We start from the raw sequence: 23473 nt of genomic DNA, 5'->3' as shown, positions 1-23473 counted from the left end.
TTTACGTTTAATCTTATGAAAATAAAATAGTATTGACTTTTTTTGTCCTGACAAGATTATTACAAACCAGACATGAAGAATTGTAAATAATGAAAAAAAAAAAACCCTCTCATCATTAATGTTTATGGTATGTTTAATGCTTATTCTGAATTTATTCTGATTCCAAAATTATTACAGTATATACCACATTTAGAAGGGAACTTAAAATATGATGAAAGTAAAATAAATGAAATCAAATTAAAATAAAAGTAGTTATTGTGATAAAGCCTCTGATAAGCATCAACACATTAAAACAGACCTTTCAATGCTAAATCAACACAATTCCAACCAATAAAAACAGGGTGGTGTAAGAGAGCAAAATCCATTATAAATGAGCGCACACTTTTATATACGAAACTTATTATCTGCATAATCTCATCTTTCCTTTCATTACTTAATACTGAAGTTAAAAAACTTCAAATATCATTTTGCAAAGCAAAAGCACAAATGGTGAGCTGCGATTTGCTTGATTTATAAGCTTAACACTTCAGCCAAGCAAAGTACTATGCTCCTTGACAACATGTCAAGAGAATGTCATCTCTTGAAGAGTCAGACTAAGAATCTGTACATCTCAGTAAAGTATACTAGGAGAGGAAAGTGAAAGCATGTCCTGGTAATGAAATTCAGTTCACCTGCACTGAACTGTTCAGTTAAGACACATGTTAAGGCACCAGCACATATAACAACAGAATGAGATTCTCACACTGCCTCCCTAATTCTCTCCTTCATATGCTGCATCTCACAGACACATGCAAACAAACAAGACAACACAACACAAGCAAAGTAAAGCAAAAAACGAAAAAAAAAAAAAAAAAAAAAAAACACCCTTTAAAGCTTTTTTCAACAGTGCTGATACATAATTAAGGTGAGTCATTATATGCATAATCCTTTCACCAGTCAAATCACTTTGGGTCTCTTGTCGAGTTGAAACAGATCCAGCATATCAAGCATGGCTTGTCTGATATTGTTTCCAAAGCGATGAGAGTCCTGAAGAAAGATGGGGGAGAAAATACAAAAGACTATGAGAGAAACCACCCAATAATTCAAAAACAATGTTAGCCATAGCCATGTATACATCCAAAGCTGTGAATTTAACTTGTGCAAAAAATTGGAACATCACAAAAAAATATTTGCGAATAATATGTGTTCAAGAGATCAAAATGGTCATTTCCTGGAAAACTGGCACAAAGTATAAAATTGGAAGTTGCTGCATCCGGGAAAGCCACTGTGGCTCTTTTTTCCAACATAATAAATTTCTCGCGCCTCAGAGACGACAGAGATGCTGTTATGTTATCTTGCCTTCAGTGGCAGATGCCTGATATTTGAGAACGCAAGCAAGATATTTCTGGGAGGTAATTAAACAAATCATTTTGATTACAGACTTTGGCTCAGGCATTTCAGAATGACTTCACATTGGAGATGGTGTCTAATGAGATTATAATAGACTATCCAGCGAGCCACACTGGAAAACTGATTTTGTGACTGATTCTTTGATTATGCGTGTACTCACGGTCTCTGGACTGGAATGCTTGGAGGAGATGTGGAAATTGATTAGATTTTCTCCAATGATCACATAGGCCACACCATAACCATCATCTGCAACCTACCGGAAAAAAAAGAAGTTAAATCTGATCTTTTCACCAAGAATTATAAGATTACTAGATTATGTCATTTGGTTACACTATATTTTAAGGTGACATTGTAGTTACTCAAGTAAGTACTGAGTAATATTTAGGGCTGCCTCCTGACTAAAGATTTTTCTAGTCGACTAGTAGTCGTTCATTTAAGCCATTAGTCGACTAATCGCACGTTTATATTAATTTAATTACTTAAATATACTGGGGGGGCGGAATATATGCCTCATGCTCAAGCGCACACATAGAGCTTGCCGCAAAGCACTGGCAAAAGTGATAATTATGAATGTGTCCGAAAAAATAGCAAGTTCATATAAATGTATTATTTTAAAATAACATTTTAATTGTTTATTAATAAAGTAGTGTTTTCTGTCAGCTGCAAAGATTAAGTTGACGATGCTGACTCGTCATCTCTGCAGTTAACGCACCTAGAGAAATGCACCTTTCATATGGATTACATAAGCAGAGAGTATTTGTTTTCATTTTGAACTGGTTAGTTTAAAAGTAGGCATTTCAAGCTTTCTATAGAATTTCTATTTCTCATGTCTGTGAGGCAAGTATCCTACACGCTGAGTTTCAGTTAATTTATGTGACGCGCTGCAGTTCGGGGAGACTGAGACAGCAGAAAGCGCATCCTGTCTGTTTTCTTTATTTCACAAAAGCACAATGTTTTGTTGTTATTATGCGTGTACACAAATAAAAGTAGACCCTTTACAGTTCGGAATGATGCATTACTCTTATATGTATGACAAAAAAGATGGAGCATTTTAAGTTGAAAAAAATGCAAGTGATCACACCGGCCCCTCCATGTCATGCAGTAAAACGTGCTATAGCCTACTTTAGCTGCCTTTCACATGAACACTTTGATATATAATAGCGCACATTCATCTAGGTTAATGCTACAGTGAGCAGCCATGTAAAGTTGCTACTACTTACATGTTTCAAATGATAAGCCATATTTGAGGTTGATGGATGATAGGCAAACATTTGGATTACTGTAGTTACCACAAGGACCCGTCGTTAAAGATCTGTCCCTCACGGACTGCGTGACTTTGCCATTCCTGTGGAGTTTTATTTTTCTGCGACTAACCAACTAATACAATCTTGGTCGACTAAGCCTCTTCTAGTCGACTAATGTTTAGTCGACTATTAGGGGGCAGCCCTAGTAATATTTATTAACAACATGTCCATACTATAGAGTTATGGTTAGGTTTTGGGTTTGGTTTAGGGTTAGTTACTTGTAATTATGCATAATTTACAGTTATTACTATAGTAAGTACATTTAGTAATGTGTAACTGCGCCACCTTAAAATAAAGTGTTACCTGTAATTTTTGAAAGACTCACCGGTCCAAAGCCTCCCCCACTGGTCACATACTCTGGGTGTCTCGCCAGGTCAAACAGATCCACCTGCTGAAGAGGAGTCTGACTGGTGGAGAGTTTCCAAGGCTCTGACAGCACCTGCAGGGACATCAAGTAGGAAATTTTGCATTCAGTTGCATTGAATTTTGTTAAAGAATATCAGCTACTTGTCTTTAAAGGCACAAATGTCTTTTATCTTTAATTTATCATGAAACATGAGGGTCATCAGGACACTTAATTCTCACTAGGCATTTTTTTTTATATATATATATATATATACACACACTATACACTACTGTTCAAAAGGTTGGGGTCAGTAAGATTTTTAAATGTTTTTAAAAGAGGTCTAATGCTTACCAAGACTGTGTTTACTTAAAGATACAGTAAAGCAGTAATATTATGAAACATTACTACAGTTTAAAATTTTTTTTTTTTTTTTTTAAAGGTGCAGTAAGCGATTTCTGAAACTGGGTTGATTTCAAATATCAACAGTGTTTCTCTGAAATCGCTTTACTGTCACATAAACATTCAGAAATCATTCTAATATACTGATTTGCTGCTCAAGAAACATTTCTTATTATTATCATTAAGTGTTAACTTTTTAATGGTAGTGTATATACTTTTTAATTTCTTATATTCTTACATTTTTTATTTTCTGAAACACACCTCTTGTAGGAAAGGGGAGTCCTGTCCAAGGTACTTAGACACTACGTAGAGGCAAAAGAGATGGCGGTCAATGCCATGACCAGTCATTGCTAGTCTGTACATCTGCTGGTGTTTCTCAGAGGCCTGGATCAGTAAATGAAGTTTCTCTTCTCTCTTAAAAAAAAATAAATAAAAAAATTACTGTGTTACCCTATTTCCGCTATCTGCACTGGTATAGTGCACCCCACTTCCCCATGGGTTTTAAGGGGTATATTTGACATGGTACCGTCTCATTGTTGGTCATGGCACGGACAAAAGCACAGGACTCCACAGTGCAGGAGCGAACAGTTTCTGTACGGCCTTCTCTGAATAAACGTGTCATGGATGCCTCATAAGTCAAGCAGAATTTTCCTTTGTCCTGTACAATGAAAGAACATTGACATCACATTTCACATTTTCAAATGAGCAATAATGAGGAATATTTTGCTGCAACTTTTTATATTTCAGATGTTCACTAATAGGACAGTTCACCCTATAATGGGCCAGCTGCAGTGCGAGCTGGATGAAGGCATCTGGACTGATCTTGCACTTCTTGATCAGGCCCTTTCCAAAGTCACTAAAGGGGATGATGTGAGAGTCCACATCATCAGCCAAAGCCTTGGCCACAGACAGAGAGTTGGCGATCATAGTTTGGCACTGCCATGAAATACGAATCAAAAGAGAAAGAACGTCAAACAAATGGCTCCTTAATATATCCATTCAAGCAAGATGTGAAGAAAGAGTTATCTGTGTTTTTACTATGAAGTGCATCATACACAGACCTCAGGTGGGATATTCCACTGGAGTCTCTGAGGTCCAGGCAGATTAGGATGGGGTTCTCCTTTACAGTGGCCATCTTCTCTGTAGCCCAGCTTAACAGGGTCCATCGAGAGCGCATGCTTTATGAAAAACATAATCAAGGTTTACATTAGAAGCAGATACAGTATAACATTTCATGCATGATAAATAGGAAATAAAAGTGAAACACAACTGAGTATGTGGTCTGCAAGAATTTCTAAAGTCTCTTATGCTCTTTAACTCTTTAACTAAAAAAAAAAAAAAAAAAAAACTACTATTGTGAAATATTATTAAAATTTAAAAGAACTGTTTTCTATTTTAAAATGTTTTCAAATGTAATTCTTTCCTGTGATGGCAAAGCTATATTTTCAGCAGCCATTACTTCAGTCTTCAGTGTCACATGATCCTTCAGAAATCATTCTAATACGATGTTTTGGTGATCAAGAAACAAGTTTAATGCATGCTTCCTGAATAAAAGTATTAATTTCTGACTGACAGACAGTAGTAGACCCAAACAGTAGTGTATATGTGCATATGTACCTCCCAAAGGTGGCCAACGACGGGAGCATCAGCCCAACTGTGTTCTGCATTAAGGCCCATAGTTCCATTCTTGAAGACAATGAAGTTTATGGACTTGTCAAACCACCTAAGGAAAAATGACCATTAAAATGTACATATGTTAAATAAAAGCTATTCGGAGGTACAGTAGTGGTTCCTAAAGGAGATGGTCTCTCTTAACACATGCTATGGTTTTTTCTCACCTGTCATAACACTTCCCATGGAGCAGCGACTTAGCGTAACGGTCCAGGGACTCCACAGGGTTTTCAGGATCATAGCGCTGCTCTGTGTCATCCAGTGTAACAAAGAAAGCAGCCTTCTCCACAGCATCCAGAGATTTCTTGTTCTTGCCGTGTCTGAGGTAGGCATTACGGGCACATGCCCAAGGCACTCTGAAACAGAAAAGATTTTACTCAATTTTAAAATGGTTTAGGCTGTTTGTAAAAAACCAGTGACAAGTAACAAGGACCTCATTTCAAACTGACATCCCACTGAAACTTTATAGCGGTTACAAGAGATCAGACAAGTGAATGACAGGGAAACGGAAGCAACTCCTGCTGTTAGGGTGTGTTGTGAATACCTGTCCCCTGCGGTGAGGGCGGCGAGGGTTTCCTCTCCAGGCTGCGGCTCTGACGTGTCGGCCAGGATCCTCTCCATCTGCTGCTCTATCTCCCGTGGCAACAGTAACCGGCCATCATAAAACATCCACACTTTAAAGTAACGGCCCCGATGATACACCACAATATGCCGGCTATCAGACATATGCTTAACTGAGTCTACAGAAAGAAAGAGAAGAAAAGAACGAAGAGCAATTTACATTAAACATTTACAATGTTATAATGATTATCGATTAAAAATGTATGTGTGTGTATATATATATATATATATAAACAAAACTGTTTAAATGTTTGGAGTCAGTAAGATTGAAATTATTACTTTTATTTAGCAATGATGCACTAAACTGATCGATTTAAAGTGACAGTAGAGACACAAAAATATTAAGCAGCACAACTGCATTGATAATAATAAGAAACGTTTCTTGAGCAGCAAATCAGCATATTAGAATGATTTCTGAAGGATCATGTGACACTGAAGACTGCAGTAAAGGCTGCTGAAAATTCAGCTTTGCCACCATAGGAGTAAATTACATTTTAACATATTCAAATAGAAAATAGTTATTTTAAATTGTAATAATTTTTCACAACATTACTGTTGTGACTGCAGCCTGGGTGATTATAAGAGACTTTCCAAACCATAAAAAAACCTAGCGACTCCAAACTTCTACACAGAAGTGCAAACATATAAAACAATTAGAAAATTAAAAAAATAAAGCAAAGGGTGCAAATGATCAAGGGAGGAACTAAGGTGAAATTTAAAGGTGAAGTGTGTAATTTCTGCACCACTAGAGTCGTAAAATCAAACCCGGTTTCCTGAACGCATGTGTGCCATTGGTCAGCCAAACAGTCCCATCCATGTGTTTATAGTTTTTTTTTTTTTTTTTTTGGGGGAAAAACCGACAAACGACTTATGTATAACTGTCTCTCTTTGCTTATTAAACTGGATCAAGAAATTACACATATCACCTCTAAGAATGGTCTTCTATCCAAAGCAACAGTGCAGGAATAAGGGTGGGTATTAGATCAGGACCTGCATCTCATGTCCATCTGATTTCTTAGTTAACAGTACAATACACACAATAGTACAATAATACATAAGTTTTACAACATTCAGATGAAGTTGAATGGTTATCTGTGACAAAAAAGCAATTCGTTATTGAATTTCTAAGGGAGTGTTTTGTGACAACAATTTCTAGAAATAAAGGGGCTCTAAAGGTGCTTGTTTTGGTCAACTGGAAAATGTAGTATGGCATATTACACCTTTCACCTAAAATATTACGCAACAGTAATATATTTACAAAACAACTAATCCACACCTTTGGAGTATTTCCATCAGCAATCATAAGCTTGTTATCATAAGCTTGTTATCTTTCCCAGTTGCAGATTTAATTATGTGCGCAAAGGAAAGCAGGACTGGAAGTTGTCCTATAATTTGAATTTGCTGCAAAGACAACTGTATCAGTGTTCAGTACCTGATTCTATGCCTGGGATGCGACTGGTGTTGAACATGCGCTCATACTGAGACGAACACATGGGGATGGTGTTTTGAAGCATTAGCTGCGAAGCAGAGAAAATGGCCACAAATCACTGTTGGGCAGATCAGAGACAGAACTATGCAATCATTAGGGCACAAGAAGACTAATTGGTTCCCTAGTTGGAAAAATAAATAATTAAAAAAATGCAACGGAATGGTATGAATGGAGAGAGATTTTAAGCAGCACAGTCCTGTGTCACCAGCTTGTCATAAAGTCGTTATATTATTGTGCTTAAGAACAAACTGACAATAGAGCTGCCAATGAACATATACAATAACATATCTATTACTCTGCTAATCAAAAATAACTGATGACACATGACCAGGGTAGTAGGCAAAAGCTGGGCTATGATGCACAGACTGGCTATTCTTACCGCTTTCCTGGCCTGGGATACGGCATGTATTAAATAGCCGTTCCCATTGGGCAGAACAGAGTGGAACGCTGTTCAATAGTGCAAAAAGCTGCACCATTATGACCATATGATCAGGAGGCATGAAACATACAAATATTTATTGCATTAAATAAAGAGATCAATCTCCATAGTGGCAGGCCTAAGGTTAGTTAGGACAATTGATCATCTGTGATAGAGGGCATTACTTACTGGTTACACGGCCATGAAAATCTAAAACTCTAACAAATTTGACCCTTCTTTATCATAATGCAAAATGGTAAATAAGCTCACTAATCTACCTGTTTAGTCAACAAAAGTAGTTTATTAAATGAAAACAGTGATTTGTTTACAGTAAAGATGAGGTACAAAATATGGTTGATTGTCTAACCGGCTTGATTTGAGCCCGGTCCAGCTTCCTCCTGTAAAGCATGATTGCATGAATGACGTTGCCGGCTCTTGCTGCTTGTAGATGTGTGGGAAAGGCATAAAGAAAGTCCTGTTCAGAGGGCAATAAAGAAACAAGGAGTTTTAAATACCAAGAATGCACGTATAATCTAATTGATATAAATTTTAAAAAATGAGTTAGCCAAACTCTGTAAAATCTATGACCTAAGCTTATCTAGCAGACAATAATATATCTAGGTACTATACTGAACCTTGTAGCTACATATGCATGTGAGGCTGGTGAGTACTATTTACCATTACATAATAGTTGCTGTTAACCATGATTGGCCCACGACTTCTCAAGTAGATATATTCTTCCCACCAGTCACTGACCTGAAACACACACACACAGCGATGCAAACTCATCTGTTCTGTTATGCAGGAATTTTCTAGGTCCCCAACATGGGGTCAGTATGATTTTTTTGATGGCAAAGCTGAATTTTCAGCAGCCATTACTCCAGTCTTCAGTCACATGATCTTTCAGAAATCAGTCTAATATACTGATTTGGTGCCCAGGAATTTCTCATAATCACAATTAAAAACAGTTGTTCTGCTCAATATTTTTGTGAGAAAACTGTGGAAATGTTTGTGTGTAAAAGAATGCACAAATCACATTAAATATTTCTCAAAGTGACCCAAAACAATTGTTGCCAAAAGGCAAGTTGTTTGCATCCCTGCGACACATAAAGGAGAAAATATAACACAACAACATAATGCAAGAACTTAAACTGCTGCTGCAGTTCTTCATTAAGCAGTAACTGATATGTTGAGCAATGTGTTATACTTACATAATTGGTGGCCCACCAAGACTTCAGTTTGAGGTACCACTGAAGTTTTGGTCCAAGGTTTTTCTCAAAGTCAAGTGCAAGACTCTGCATTCTTTGGTGTTCCTCATCGCTCAGCAGTGGCCGGACTGATTCAAGATACTACAGGTGCAAAATTTCAAGTAAACAAGAAAGCACAGTTAAAAGAACACACTTATAATCAATATCTCACTGTCAGGGTTGTAAAAAAAAAATAAAAAAAAAATAAAATAGTATTAACTTAAATCCAAGCACGTTCCTTATGAGTCTGAACAAATGATGCTTTTTAAGTTCACATAAATCTGAGCTAGTTTTTTTTCTAGTACCGTTTTAAACAGCGTGCATGTTTTAGTAAGTTAACTCACTTCATCCACGCTATGCAACCTACCTCCAACAACAGTAGATAATCACCTGAGCAAGTTATCTCTGAAAACAAGTGACCGAAAATCCACATTGAAGTGTAGCTATTCCTGGTTTACCAGTCTGACTCTGACATTTAACGGAATAAAACATCTCAAATAAATACATTAAAATGAAGAAGAGTTTTGATCTGGTTGTTTAAAAGATGAATAACTTACTCTTCTCATGGTGTCCTTCACAGATGGTACAGGTAACTGAGGGAGAGAGGTCTGGAAGCTGTATAGCATTGGTGTTTGCATCCCAGAAAAAATCTTCACTAGCACCTGCAAGGTCAAAGAACAAATGGCAGAGTTCAAAACAACCAAAAATGGATCAGCATAAACTGTTCCAGAAAACAGTTAACACAAATTAAAAATCCTCAATATTTACAAGCCATAGTCGAAGTTTCCAGGTCATTTTGCCACGGGGACCATACATCCAGCCATGCCAGGACAGAAGACCCTTCAGGACAGTCCTCATGCTAAATATGATGGCAATCCACAGACCCATGCCCACCATGACACCCCCAACTATCATTTGCTTTTGTGCAGACATGTACCTACTGCAGAAACAAGAGACATAAGAGGAGTCTGATTGAGAATAACCTCTAATGTTCACTAAAGCAATTTAAAACCCATCATTTCCACAGTCACTTTATTGTGTTGTGGAGTAACAAAAAGCCCAAACGAAACAGACATACCTGACTGGGACATGTTTGCCAAGTTTGACGAACAGGCCTAAGGAAGGGTCCACTTTTAAGTAATGCGCTCTTCCCAAGTACCCTGCCAACACCAGCATGAACCCTGGTGCGCTCCCTGGGTACACCCCATTCAAAATCCCATTCTGTGAGCACAATGAAAAACTTTATTCTCCAAGACCAGTTTTAAATCTCCAAATTGTCTTGAAAAGTTAGGCAAGACTTTCATTGGTAGAACATGTAAGAAACACAATCCTAGTACCTTAAAGCGAATGAATTTCTTCTTCCAGGAGTGAAGTCCAGAGAGGTAGACCTGCCGAAGAGCCTCATGACTGAGCTGAAGGTCAATGCCATCAGGGCCAACGGTGAACTGAAAGGCCACAGCCTGATGAGCTTCTGCCATACTGGATCGCTGCTAACAATTCTGCAAAAGAACAAAATTCTTCAGTACAGGATATAATAGGTGACTAGGTACAAATTATAGCAATGTGCCTTCATATTGTTATTTACAAAAATTGTTACTCCAATGATTGTTTTTCTTTTTCACCTGCTAACAAATTGACAAACCAGTAACTATTACTCATTTACTTCACATGTAACTCACATTTAACTTTCTGAATTATAATAAATAATAGTTAATATAGTTTAAAATAGTTCATATTTAAATCACACAGGCATACTACATATTATTTTCGATCTTGCAGAGTTTTTAAAAACAACTATTTATATCTAGAAAGGTTAAAAAAAAGAAAAGAATAGGAAGATCTAAGTGCAGATAGCTGCTTACAGACCCGATGATGTGGCCGTCAAACACAACTAAATCACGTGATTCAATGCAGGAAAACAGACAACACAATGAATCGCAAACACCTTTGAATATAGCCCTACTGCATACAAATCCGATCTAGAGTTGTTATTCACATGTGCGTTTGTTTACTTAGTGAGCTATGTGAGCTTAGTGAGCTAACCCAGTGTACTGTTATTTATGTCCATGATGACGAATTTATCTATGTCAAACTGCCATGTGCCACACTTACCGTCTTTTGATGATTACTTATTCTCCTGGCCAGACCTGTAAACGTGATCACATTAACTGTACAGTCGGACATGCATTCGATTAAATAGCACGATGAGTCCTGACTATTACTTTAACAACTGAGCAGTACACAAATATAGCCCGTCCACTCTCCATTAACCATATACTACTAAAACGTCGCGGTTACAAAATGGCTTACATAGCGAAACTGCGCGCAAATGGGGTTACTTAAATATGATAATAATATCAGATACCTTTGATTGTTATTAATGGAGATTAGGGGTTGACCTTCATCATCCAAACAGATCATGAAATGTCGGAAGTAACCAACCTGGTTGCATTAAAGGATCGCGTGCTTTACCGGGTACCCAACACGGAAGTGAATGCTGAGTGGACGTTCTGCCTGCTGCAAAAATTTCTTCAGTCACGCTGAGAAGATATACACACAAAAACATGGCATGTTTTTAACAACACATAGGGGATGCTTACTAAGGACTTTTAGTAGGGGATAATAGGATTGCTAAACTGGCCAAATTTCGGGAGTTTCTAATGTAATAGAAAATTTCCACAAAATACAGATTATTTTAACAGTTCAACACAACATCCGGAAAACACGTCTACATAATACCTTTACTTTGACAGTTCTGTTTTAATCGCATACTTTCAATTGTATCGAGTCGTTATAATCTGACAATACAACAGATCTTGCAATAGCTGATCCGTGCGCGTAAACGGTGCGCGTGCCCTGTGCTTGAGCGCGTCTAGCTGCTCCACGTTTGAGGATGACGTCAGGAGCAGCTAGCGGTAAAGAAAACGCTCCGGTACTTGAGAAACAGAGTACCAATATGAAGACCCGGAACCTTACTCGGTCCTGTATAATAGTTTTTGTCAGTTTAGTCATTTGCAGCATTTGTACTGTGAATGGTGAGTAACATCTTATATTCTTAGTACATTTTTAGTGCTTTTTATTTAATGCTCTTTTTCCAGTCCAACCCTACTAAATACATCAGTGTCATTACTAAAGTGTCATTGCTTTACTGTAGTTAAAAGAGTTTGAGCTTAAAATTAGTCATTTAAATAATTTTACCTAGGTTTACTTTTTTGCAGTAGTTAGTACATCCTTTAATCTGTTACATGGGCCTATATATGATTCAGCAAACAAAAGTATTACAGTACTTTAATAGTGAATGTTTCTTATTGTGGGAAGGAGTTTATCTGTGGTTACTGAACATTTCACAGATTTGCCTTCAATCCATTTGAGACAATCTTGTATTTCTCTTACTGGCCATATAAGTAGGAGAGAGTTTTGATCAAGTAACAAAAGCCATCAGTTAACATTTAAATTAACATTTTGTTCAAACGTCTGTTGCATGATCTCTCTTTATTTATCTTATTCATTATATACTGTTTATTCTATCCAAATTATTATATTTTCTTGTTAAATGGAATAAAGATGAATTTCATACAGAGTGTATCTCAATAAGTGTTAACCACCCAGATGATACTGAGATGTCGGGCCATTGGGGGAAAGAACAAATCCACTACAGGGAGGTGGAAAGGGATATGCACTCCACTGGATAATATGACTCACAACTACAAAATTCTGGAAAGTAAATCAGTGCAAAGTTGCTTAAGAAAAGTGCCTTTAATTTCTTGCTCAAGCATATTCAAAGAAGCCCGTCTTAACCTCTACATGTAATCTTAATGAGCTCAGAGGGCAAATCTCCCAGCTTCTCAGGAAGCATGTTGTGTAACGTTTCACACATCAACTTGTGCCTTAGAGCATTTCATGTTCTTGCGTTCTGTTCATGCCTCTTTTTGATCCTAACATGTTGTTCAGCCAGAATAAAGCACAATGAATGCTGAGGCTTCCTAAACAGAACATGAGCAGCATTTAATTAGGTGTCTGTTTTGTTTTATTATGACTGCTTCCGATATATTTTGTGCACTCATACGCACACAGTTATCACAATTCAAGCTCTTTTTCATAAATTCACTTATATCATAGAATCTTTCCCATCCTTGAAAAGTATACATCAGCTTTCGAAAGTTCATTCAACATACACATTGGCTATGCTGCTCACATCTCTTATCTTTTGTACTCTCCTGATCCTGTTCAGAAGCGTGAAAAGCGCTTCTTACTCCTTTGTATCTCTCGAAGCTTAATATGCAGGACCACTCTGTCCATTGCCAAATTATAAAATAAGAACTAATTCCAGTCTAATCTTTGTAATTCCATTCACTCCTGCTTATGTGTGTCTCTATAGGAGATTACTGCAAGGTGAACCTGTGTCACAACGGAGGGACATGTGTGACTGGCATTGGAGAAGATCCCTTCTTCTGCATCTGTGCTGAGGGATTTGCCGGAGATACTTGCAATGCCACAGAGAATGGTCCGAATTTGAAATGTTGTTTATCTGAGTTTTACTGGCTCAATCCTCATTTAAATTTCAGATTAGGTTTACATGGGTCACCCTATTGCCTTCTTGCTTAGAGGTTGCTCAACATTTTCAGTTGTTTTTCATTTGAGTATCAACTTTGTCTCAGAAGCTGTAGATGTCATCAAATTTCAAATGGAATTTTGTGAATGTTTTCTGATTGCACACTTTGTTATAAGTTTGAAACATTTTTGAGATCTCTACTGAAACAAGAGACACATCAGATTGCTTCGGTACTCAGATGGAAAATATGAGAGACATGGGCATAAGTCTTAATTTGCTCTTCTTAAAATCTCATTGCTGTCTAGGAGAAACAATTCAAAACATCACTTTTTTTCTTTTTCTATGGGTTTGTCCATATTGTGAGACCAACATCAGAACTTACTCCTGCTTTTCTCCACAGGTCCTTGTAACCCAAACCCATGTAAAAACGATGGCACATGTGAGGTGATCGCTAACTCCAGAAGAGGAGACGTTTTTAATGAGTATGTGTGCAAATGCCAACCTGGGTTCGAAGGTGCTCACTGCCAAATCAGTAAGTTTTGTACCACTTATTTCAGATTTACAACAAGCTTTGTCAGTATCTGTTGCACTAATTAAAAACTCTATGATGATCACTCCAATGTGCTAAAGAAATGGTTTAGAAGAATGTTTGTATAAAACTTTAAAAGGAAAAAACTTCAATTACTGAACGAAACAATTACTAAAACTATATGATCACACACATTGGGACTTATTCATACAAATTTCTGTGTAAATACATAATAATAGCAGTATATTTAAAGGGACAACTTAAACACAAATTGATTGATGATTGATTTGTTCTGTTCATGTCTCATGAGTAAGGCTGATTAAGACTCATTTATGCTTTGTTATGCAATACATGGAGTTCCTATGATGCATTTGGTGGTTCATTCGTGTTAAGACTTTTCTCCTACATTCCGAATATTCTTGTGGCTGCAGGTCCACAGCAGAGTTCGGTTACTGCATGATGTATCATTTGTTTCACATTGTTTTATTGGTATAATTCTTATAAAGGTACTGTACATACAATGGCACTGGTGTAAACACCAGACACACCCAGGATGTTGAGCAGTCAGTGGTGGTTAGGAAGAGCTGTAACCATAGTGAGTTTTAAATAGGCTTTGTTAAAATTTTCCAGTCCCTTTCCATGTTTGGTGTTAACTCTTTGCTGCCTGGTGTCCACTAGAGTGGACACATCTTTTAAAGCCATTTTAACCATTTAGATTATAATGATAAATCCAAACCACCATCACGCCATGTCAGAATTACCATAATTACGGGATTCTGACTTGTAAAAAGTGTTCACGTCTTCGCAGGATCATAATTGCAACTTGTACCTCCTGACCACTGCAACATCATGCTGAAACACTCAAAAATGTTTATAATTCCTACAATTGACTATTGTTTATGCAAGCATCATCTAAAAATAAACAAAAGACATGCATTACAGTTTAAAATAGCTAGCACAGAGTTAAATAATTATCTAATGTCTCGCTAAAAAAAAAATAAAAGTCTGTCATTATTTACTCACCTTCAAATTGTTCCAAACCTGTATGAGTTTTCTTTCTTCTGCTGAGCACAAATGAAGATATTTTGAAGAATGCTGGTAACCAAACAGTTGACAGTAGCCATTGACTTGCATTGTATTCTTGTCAAATAAGGCATTTATATAATGACTGTGATTTGTAGTTCAACTTTCCCCTTTATATCACATTTTGATTTTAATGAAAGTAGGGATTTACCAGATACTTCTAAACTCCTCCGCTACAAAATGGCAGTGGGCTAATGCGTAATACATAATTTTGCAAAAAAAAAAAAAAAAATTTATATATATATATATATATATATATATTGGTTATGTTTATATTCTCGTTTTAAAGCAACACTATGTAGTTTTTCGACCTTAAAATAATGTCTCTAAAATTATTTCAGTGGTAGAACAACTCTTCACCAGACGAATTCTACTGCCGCTGCTACCTGAGCAGCCTCCTAGCGGCTACAACCACACTCTGCAAGTTTCGCGTTCGGGTCGGTACACACAGCCCCGCCCATCCCCTGCCAGCAGAAGAGTGCGACCTGCTTTACGGCATACGTCACATATTTTACTCGTAGCCTGGGTAGAGTTAGCCAACAGCTAACTATAAGATGAAACGATCTAATATGCAAGTCTCAAAACCAATGCCATGGCAGAGCCAGCAAAGAAACCAAAGAGGGTTTTGTTGGAGGAAGTGAAGAAAAGAAAGAGAGAGAGTGATCGGCCATGAGCCCAAACACAAATCAGTATCGGACGGGCTTACACTCGGTGGCGCTAGCTGAAAGAGGCAACGGGTTCCCAAATGCGGTTTCTACATTCGCTGGCTCCGTTAGCTTAGTCAACAAATTCTCGTGTATTGCCCTGCCCACGGGGAAGCTTATACATCGGCAGTATTTACGACACTGGTAACAGACAATTGCGCTTATCAACCACATGGGGGAACCGTGAGCAAATGTTCCATGGTGTTGCTTTAATATAAGAAAAAAAAAGAAGTATGCATCAAAGGGTTAAAATGCATGAAAAGTGAAAAATGCCGTAGACTTAGACTAGCATTAGCACTGAAGGGCCTTCAAATGCAGCCAGGAATATTCACCACAGGGGCAGCTTCAGTGCAATTAGGCAAGCCTTAATCAAGCCAAAGAGGTTTTATACTTAAGCAGAACAGTGCAGTCCAGCTTTTGGGCATTAGGGAGGTTCTAAAATATTTCCATCTAATGTACTGGCCAAATTCAAACAATCAGACACTAAACTCATTTGTTAAGTTGTTTGTTTGAACTATTTGTCATAATGTAAGTTGCTTTTTTCTCATGAATTAAATCTCTTTTAGTTCTATTCAGAATAAATTATGTTCTAATATTCTGGGAGTCTGGTCATTGCTCACAACAAATAAGCTGTAACTGAGTCTTTAAGACCTCTTCTTCAGCAGCACGTCTGACCTAGATTGATTGAATCTTGTCTGGCTGCACAGTTGTGTTTGCTTATGTGAATGCATGTGTCTGTGCTTGTGTGCCGTATGTTTGTCCAGGCTTTGGTCAGAGTGATGTTTTTTTGTGTTGTTCAATCCTCTTAACAGTTTAGGAACAAAACAACTTCTGTTGTTGGGATGAAAATATGGTGTTTGTCTTTCCAATTATAGCCTTTCTGTGTCATTTTCTGATTAAAATTGTAAGAAACAAAAAGTATTTCTGCTAGAATGACTTGGATGTTAGTTTTGTAATACAATTGTTAATATGATTACAGTTTAAAATATCTTTTCTATTTTAATATATTTTTTTAATATAGTTTATTCCTGTGATCAAAGCTGAATTTTCAGCATCAATACTTCAGTCTTCAGTGTCGCATGATCCTTCAGAAATCATTCTAATATGCCGATTTGCTGCTCAAGAAACATTTATTATCAGTATTGAAAACAGTTGTGCTGCTTAATATTTTTGTGGAAAATGTGATACATATTTTACTGTGATACTTTACTGTCACTTTTGATCAATTTAATTCATACTTGCTGAAAAAAAGTATTCATTTCTTTAAAAAAATATCACTGACCCTAAACTTTTAAACGGTAATGTACACAGCAAAAAAATCTATGCATCTCACATTTTATACCATTTGCTGTTTTTCTGAGAAAAGTTTGCCCCTTAGTGGAGATTTATAATAAATGCAATAAGCCAGGTTATGAGAATAGACAAGCTCTGTGTCCGAAATCTCTCGAGAAGGCATTATTTTGAATGTTCTTTAATAGTATGAATGTGTTCTGGACATACTACATTGCCATGTTGCCTTTATCAGTTGTGTCAGTTGTGTAGCATCACTGCCATCCACAAATCCTCTCCAGTGACCTCATGGGATGTCCATCGTATGCACACTTCAGAATCTCGCCGGAAGAAGTAGGTCATCCAAGTACATTTTGCCTACTCTTTTATGAGTACTGTGAATTCGGACATACTTCTTTTGTTACATACTGTTTTTCACCTTTTATATAGTTGAGAAGTATGCGATTTCAGATGTAGCCAAGGAATATTGTCAAACATAGGGCTATAACTGGTGCATGAGTGTGTTTACTTTGGAATATAATCCTGTGCCATAATGTGTACCTAGCAGACACAACACCCAAATAATTATCCTCATAATGATAGAACAGAGAGTCAGAAGCTCAATGTGAATATCTTTTGATCATTTTGCAATTTGGCAGATGTTGTGAACCTAAAGCAGGAATCTGCTATGGCTACGGACTCTCTGACCTCTTCAATTAGACATCTCTCATTAGACAGCTATACCAAAAGAAAAAAAAAAAGTTGTGTCTTTGATGTTACATCATGTCTTCTGGCAACATTTATTGTCTGTCAGTCTGATTCAGCATCTTGCACAGTGTTCACTTTCAGCAGTTGTGCTGTAGCTGCAGTCTTCAGCAGTTTACTGGAAATGCAGACTGGACTTGGACCATCCCATCTTATGCTCCACACAGAACTCTCTGTCCCCTTAGAGTCAAATTCGAGATCCTGCAACCACCTGCGTGAGCGCACAGGCTGAGCTTTGTGCCACCACACACCTCAATCCCCGCACTAATAATTATACATAACTTCAGCTGCAGTTACATGACAGCTCCCTTCCTCTGCAGAGAAGCATCCCATTACATCATGTCCAGCTTACTGTAGAAGTTGGACACGTCACATTGACATTGCTGTATTATTTTTGGTGTTCTTACACAGATGTGAATGACTGTGCAAACCAACCTTGTAAGAATGGAGGCCTGTGTCGTGATCTGGATGGGGACTACACCTGCCAGTGCCCTTCTCCATACGTTGGGAAGCAATGCCTGCTACGTAAGTTTTTATATGATCCTTATATGATTTCCTGGTGTTTAACCTCTTAATTCTCAGTACAATAATAAACATTTTAGGGTGGCATATTGCTGACCCTGAGCTTTGAGTGTTTGTTTACAAATTCCAGAGTATTTGAGGTATAGCTGCTTATTTGTCAGGTAGCAATAAGCTGTGCAACCCTGTTACTCACACCATCTTTTATGGTGCAGGCTGTACATCTTTATTGGGGATGGAGGAAGGAGAAATCGTGGAGTCCCAGATCTCGGCTTCGTCTGTACACTCTGGCATTCTAGGGCTGCAGCACTGGGGACCGGAGCTCGCGCGACTCAACAATCGGGGCATTGTCAACGCCTGGAGCTCCGCACCCCAAGACAAGAACCCCTGGATTGAGGTTTGCCAATCAGCCCATTGATTGATTGATTGATTGATTTTTTTTTTTTTTTTTTTGCCTCTTGATTAACTAGAGAAAAAAAAATCTTTAAAACTTTATTGTTTATTTAAAGTCCCTCTGTGGTGAAAATCAAGTTTTTAATGTTGTTTATATGTCTGTGTGGTGATTTTAAAATGCTTTAAGACAAGCCATGTGCAAATTCATAAGTCAACACCATTGCCAAGTATATTCTCTTTAAAACTGCAGTGATCTAAAGACAGTTTAAAAACCGTGGTTTGAAATCGCTGGTGTTTATGACATCACAAACTACCTTGTAACCAATCACGTCAATGTGCCAGCAGGCTTTAGCATATCATTAACTATGACCGATCTGAAGCACCGATCTGGAAGTCTCGAGAAGGTTATCCCGTTATATTTTTCTGTTGATATGAAAATTCGGGTAGATTTAGCAATATAGCTGGTGTATGATGTACAATATTATGTTATGATGAACTATATTCTTTTCTCCACTGACATTCTAAGTTGTTCAAAGCATTTCTAAGGATACTGATTTTTAGAAGGCAGCTGTCTGACTCGCGAACGGGAACATGGTTTGCCTAACATTAGCAACACATAATTAGCTGTTTGATAAGTAGTCAAGTAAAAGGCTACTCATATTAATTACCGTTATGTGTTCAACATTGTAAAGTGATACCATTGTGCAGCGTTTACCTCAGTAAGTTGACCGAGTGGATCTCTGAGCTTGTGCGTGTGAGTGGAGGCGGGGCTAATTAGCATATTCACAGATCTGCGTATACTAAATGAAGCAAGGGTGTAGTTACATTCAAGCTATTCTAAGGCATGAAGATTTTTTTTTTTTCACAGGAAAAAACGTTTAAATGTCATTTTGGTGATCAAAGATGAGTTTTAAGGGATAAAATGATTGACTACGGGGGACTTTAAGTGATAGAATTGGCTCAAACCTTTTATTAAATTTTATTTATAATCTTACTCATAATATTAATTAAGTATAATAGAAAAAAACTATATTCACTAAATTCATATCTATTCAAGTGCCTTAAAACACAAATTAAAACATTCCTCATAACATAAAACAAACAAACAAAAAATGTTTTTTAATGTTTACTCTCTAACAAATGCGATCCATATTTTTTGATTGGATGTCTTAGATGTTTTTAAAATGCATTTCTGGTGTACCATACCAGGAAAACATTTGAATATTTATTTATTTTTTTGTAGTTTTACTCTTTTATTCAAAGTAATAACTTAATTTATAGCCATCCTATATGCATCATTTGCTTGCAAAGTAAATAAATGTATCTTTGAGGCCTGTTCACACCAAAAGTGATAACTATAAAGTAATAACTATAATGATAACTATTTTACCGTCCACAGCAATAGACAATAATGTTCTGTTTATTATAAGCGTGTGCTGCAGTTTTGCTCAAGCTCTTTAACGACGACTAGATTCTGATTAGCTTTCAATGTTTTCACTGTTTATCAGCTGAAAAAATCCTTCTGAAAATGCTACCTCAGGTCTTTTTACTGAGACAAATATTCAACATGGCATGCAATAGAGGAACAAGATGGGATTAAAGTGATTCAGTTTGTTTTTGTGTATACACAATGTTTACACTTCCATTTCTTGATTTTTCTCATTTTAGATTGACATGCAGAAGAAGATGCGTCTCACTGGAATCATCACCCAAGGAGCCAGCCGCATGGGGACAGCTGAGTTTGTCAAGGCTTTCAAGGTGGCGTCCAGCTTTGATGGCAAAACATACACAGTGTACAGAGCGGATGGTCAGAGAAAAGACAAAGTAAGAAATGCAAATGTTATCAATACAACACAAGCCTTCCTTATGTGCTTAAAGCTATCATCATCTCTCTGACTCTTTATTTCTTAAGGTGTTTGTGGGAAATACAGATAATGATGGAACAAAGACAAACATGTTTGACCCACCCATTGTGGCCCAGTATATTCGCATCATTCCTGTGGTGTGCCGTAAAGCTTGTACTCTCCGGATGGAACTTGTGGGCTGTGAGCTAAATGGTAAATTCAGTTGAATTAACTATGAATCACTATTTTTATATGAATCTCTTTTTTTCGTGTTTACTAATTCTTAGCATTTAGCACTCTTATTTTCCCTAACATGACAGTGCAGTCCAGCACAATCGGTTGCACTGATCCGCTGGGTATGAAGTCCCGTCTCATCTCTGACACGCAGCTTACAGCATCTAGTACTTTCCGTACATGGGGTATAGATGCCTTTACCTGGTACCCCTACTACGCTCGTCTGGACAAGCAAGGCAAGACTAACGCTTGGGCGGCAGCGAACAACAGTCGCTCAGAGTGGCTCCAGGTGAGATTGTGCGATGGCGTGTCAAGTTTTTACAAAGCTGTTTTGATTTTCTATCTGCTGTTGTTTCCCTTCACATCAAAAAGTCTGGGAGTGAAGGATTTATACCTTGAAATCATAATTTCTATAAAAGAATTATAAAAGGACATGCACAGATCTACCTAAAGACAATAATAACTATCTAAATTAGTAAATAACACTATTTTTTTTATTTAACATAAATTATTCTGCAAGTAACTGTGGACCATAGTCTGACGTTTGTCTCTTATGTTTAATGTGTTTTTTTTTTGTTTTTTTTCTCATGTCACAGCTGGATTTGGAGAAACCTAAAAGAATCACAGGCATCATCACTCAGGGAGCAAAAGATTTTGGAGTTGTACAGTTTGTTTCAGCATTTAAGCTCGCTTACAGTGATGACGGACAAACATGGAGCATTGTGAAGGATCAAACAACAAGAACAGACAAGGTTACAGTGATGACAATATCTTTTAAATATACACTACTGTTAAACTGTTCTATTTTTTTTTTTTTTTAAATAAATGTTTAATCAGTAAGGACATATTAAATTGATCAAAAGTGACAGTAAAGACATTTATAATGTTACAAAGAATTCTATTTCAAACAAATGCTGTCCTTTTGAACTTTCTATTCATTAGAGAATCCTGGAATTTTTTTTTTTTTTTAAAAAGTAAAAAAATATTAAACAGCACAGCTGTTTTCAACATTGATGATAATAATAAATCAACATATTAGAATGATTTCTGAAGGATCATGTGACACTGAAGACTGGAGTAATGATGCTGAAAATTCAGCTTTGATATCACCGGAAAAAAATGACACTTAAAAACATAGAATTAGATTTTAAAAATAATTGTACCTTTAAATTGTAATAATATTTCACAATATTCATGTTTTTACTGTATTTTTGTTTAATTAAATTAAATCATTATTGTAGGGTGAGGTATCACATACCACCAGTCATACTTTTTTGTTTATTGGGCACAGTGAATATTATGGTTACACTCTCTATAAACTCCCAGATTTCCATGTTAGGATATGGATACTCAAGAGAAAATTAAATAATTTTCAACCTAATTACTCAGCTTTAGTTATTTTTCATTTATCAAGTCTTGATATTTTAACAGAATTCTAAAATTGAACAAAAGCCTCAAAACACATAAGTCTTACATTTAGTTATGTTCATTTCATTTGACTAATTAAAATGTTTGGGGTTTTTTTCCTGCAGATTTTCCAAGGCAACAGTGACAACAACACATACAAAAAGAACTTGTTTGAGCCTCCGTTCTTTGCCCGATTTGTGCGGTTTCTGCCCTGGGAGTGGCACGAGCGGATAACTGTACGCATGGAGCTGCTGGGCTGTGATGATTAATGAATGTGCTGAAGGCTGAACGCTGTTGGAAGTCTGTCTGCTTGTTGTAGGTGATGATTTGTTTCAATATACATTAGCTTCAGTTGTTGCTCTGTATTTTATTGAACTGATGTCATTATTTTGATGTACTTTTGAAGGGCTCAGTTGATGTAATTTTCAACACCTTTGGGCACAGTGACAATTTTATGAAACCACCTTTTAAGTAAGTTTCAGAGAATATTACAAAATTTGAAAAACATAAACCTGAAAGGAAAACGGAGACTAATTGTAATGCTTTATTAAAATTATTAGCTTCACAACCAATGACCATTCTTGTATTTCAAAATGTATGTCCTAATTTACAATGAAATATACAAACTCATAAATATCTTTTACTGTTACTCATCTTTGGCCACCAAGGTGAGAAAATCTATTCATGAAGCAGCCTACCTGCTTCAGCCCGTCTTAAATATAACAGCCCACTAGTGCTGATGTCCAATAGTTGCTCTTATTCTGCCTTCTAACACTCAGAGGAAAAAGGTCAACTTGTAACTCTGTGTCTTTTTGCTGTAAGCACACAAAAACTGTCTGCAATTTTTTTTCCTGAACTAATCTTGACTGTCTGGAGTACATTTATATACAGTATGAGTCTGTTAGAAACAGTGCTGTAAATTAGAAATGAATTGAAAACACTCCAGGGAAATTTCTTTGTTGAAATTTCATGTTAAGAGTGGCAAAGCTGCTCAAATCAATTGAATTGTTTGCACTGCAGTTGCTCTACACTTTATACATTTTATAACTCTATTTTATTTGAGTCAATGTAAACAACCAAATTGGAATAGAATTGTACAATTGTGCATATATTGAGTATCTTTTGTAAAACATGTTGTCTTTAACAATATTAATAAATATGTTAAATATTTGTGCTTCTTGCTTATGGCTCAAACTGAAGAAGAGATTCAACATGTACTTTTTCAGAAATAAATATGGGTGTGAGACTAGGTGATCAGTCTTTTAATCTCATAAAAAAAAAAAAACTAAA

The 23473-nt window shown here is 36.7% G+C and overlaps 2 protein-coding genes across 6 annotated transcripts; one reads left to right on the top strand and one right to left on the bottom strand.

The window, feature by feature from the left end:
- Nucleotides 1–115: 115 nt before the first annotated feature.
- Nucleotides 116–11731, bottom strand: cpt1aa (carnitine palmitoyltransferase 1Aa (liver)). 5 transcript variants are annotated; one of them, XM_051899000.1, is made up of 21 exons: nt 11624–11668; nt 11327–11424; nt 10997–11031; nt 10222–10383; nt 9963–10105; nt 9653–9824; nt 9442–9546; nt 8849–8986; nt 8316–8393; nt 8005–8112; nt 7163–7247; nt 5654–5849; nt 5277–5465; nt 5056–5161; nt 4500–4616; nt 4210–4374; nt 3965–4096; nt 3700–3852; nt 3019–3132; nt 1550–1642; nt 116–1026 (listed from the first exon to the last, which is right to left on the bottom strand). In XM_051899000.1, exons 4-21 carry the CDS (start codon nt 10360–10362, stop codon nt 937–939), a joined length of 2325 nt encoding a protein of 774 aa, XP_051754960.1. In that variant the 5' UTR covers nt 10363–10383; nt 10997–11031; nt 11327–11424; nt 11624–11668; the 3' UTR covers nt 116–936. The 5 variants fall into 5 exon arrangements, with proteins under 5 accessions (XP_051754960.1, XP_051754961.1, XP_051754959.1 ...); XM_051899001.1 differs by lacking the exon at nt 10997–11031 and having other exon boundaries at nt 11624–11731; XM_051898999.1 differs by lacking the exon at nt 11624–11668 and having other exon boundaries at nt 11250–11363.
- A 28-nt stretch (nt 11732–11759) lies between these two features.
- mfge8a (milk fat globule EGF and factor V/VIII domain containing a) lies at nt 11760–23353 on the top strand. The gene is made up of 10 exons (XM_051899003.1): nt 11760–11919; nt 13263–13388; nt 13837–13968; nt 18198–18311; nt 18521–18702; nt 20367–20522; nt 20611–20755; nt 20863–21065; nt 21373–21528; nt 22309–23353. Exons 1-10 carry the CDS (start codon nt 11778–11780, stop codon nt 22450–22452), a joined length of 1500 nt encoding a protein of 499 aa, XP_051754963.1. The 5' UTR covers nt 11760–11777; the 3' UTR covers nt 22453–23353.
- Nucleotides 23354–23473: the final 120 nt, after the last annotated feature.

The sequence above is a fragment of the Ctenopharyngodon idella genome, chromosome 7 (assembly GCF_019924925.1).
Source record: "Ctenopharyngodon idella isolate HZGC_01 chromosome 7, HZGC01, whole genome shotgun sequence".
Lineage (NCBI taxonomy): Eukaryota > Metazoa > Chordata > Actinopteri > Cypriniformes > Xenocyprididae > Ctenopharyngodon > Ctenopharyngodon idella.
This window is presented reverse-complemented; position numbering and strand designations above follow the sequence as displayed.

Bases quoted from the DNA above. Each gene is read 5' to 3' on its own strand.
- mfge8a (XM_051899003.1), top strand. From the start codon at position 11,778: ATGACGTCAGGAGCAGCTAGCGGTAAAGAAAACGCTCCGGTACTTGAG. The intron at 13,389-13,836 runs GTCCGAATTTGA...TTTTCTCCACAG, and splicing joins TTGCAATGCCACAGAGAATG to GTCCTTGTAACCCAAACCCA. The intron at 21,529-22,308 runs GTTACAGTGATG...TTTTTCCTGCAG, and splicing joins AAACAACAAGAACAGACAAG to ATTTTCCAAGGCAACAGTGA.
- cpt1aa (XM_051899001.1), bottom strand. From the start codon at position 10,362: ATGGCAGAAGCTCATCAGGCTGTGGCCTTTCAGTTCACCGTTGGCCCT. The intron at 9,825-9,962 runs GTATGTCTGTTT...TTGTTTCTGCAG, and splicing joins GGCAAACATGTCCCAGTCAG to TAGGTACATGTCTGCACAAA. The intron at 5,162-5,276 runs GTGAGAAAAAAC...ATTTTTCCTTAG, and splicing joins CATGGGAAGTGTTATGACAG to GTGGTTTGACAAGTCCATAA.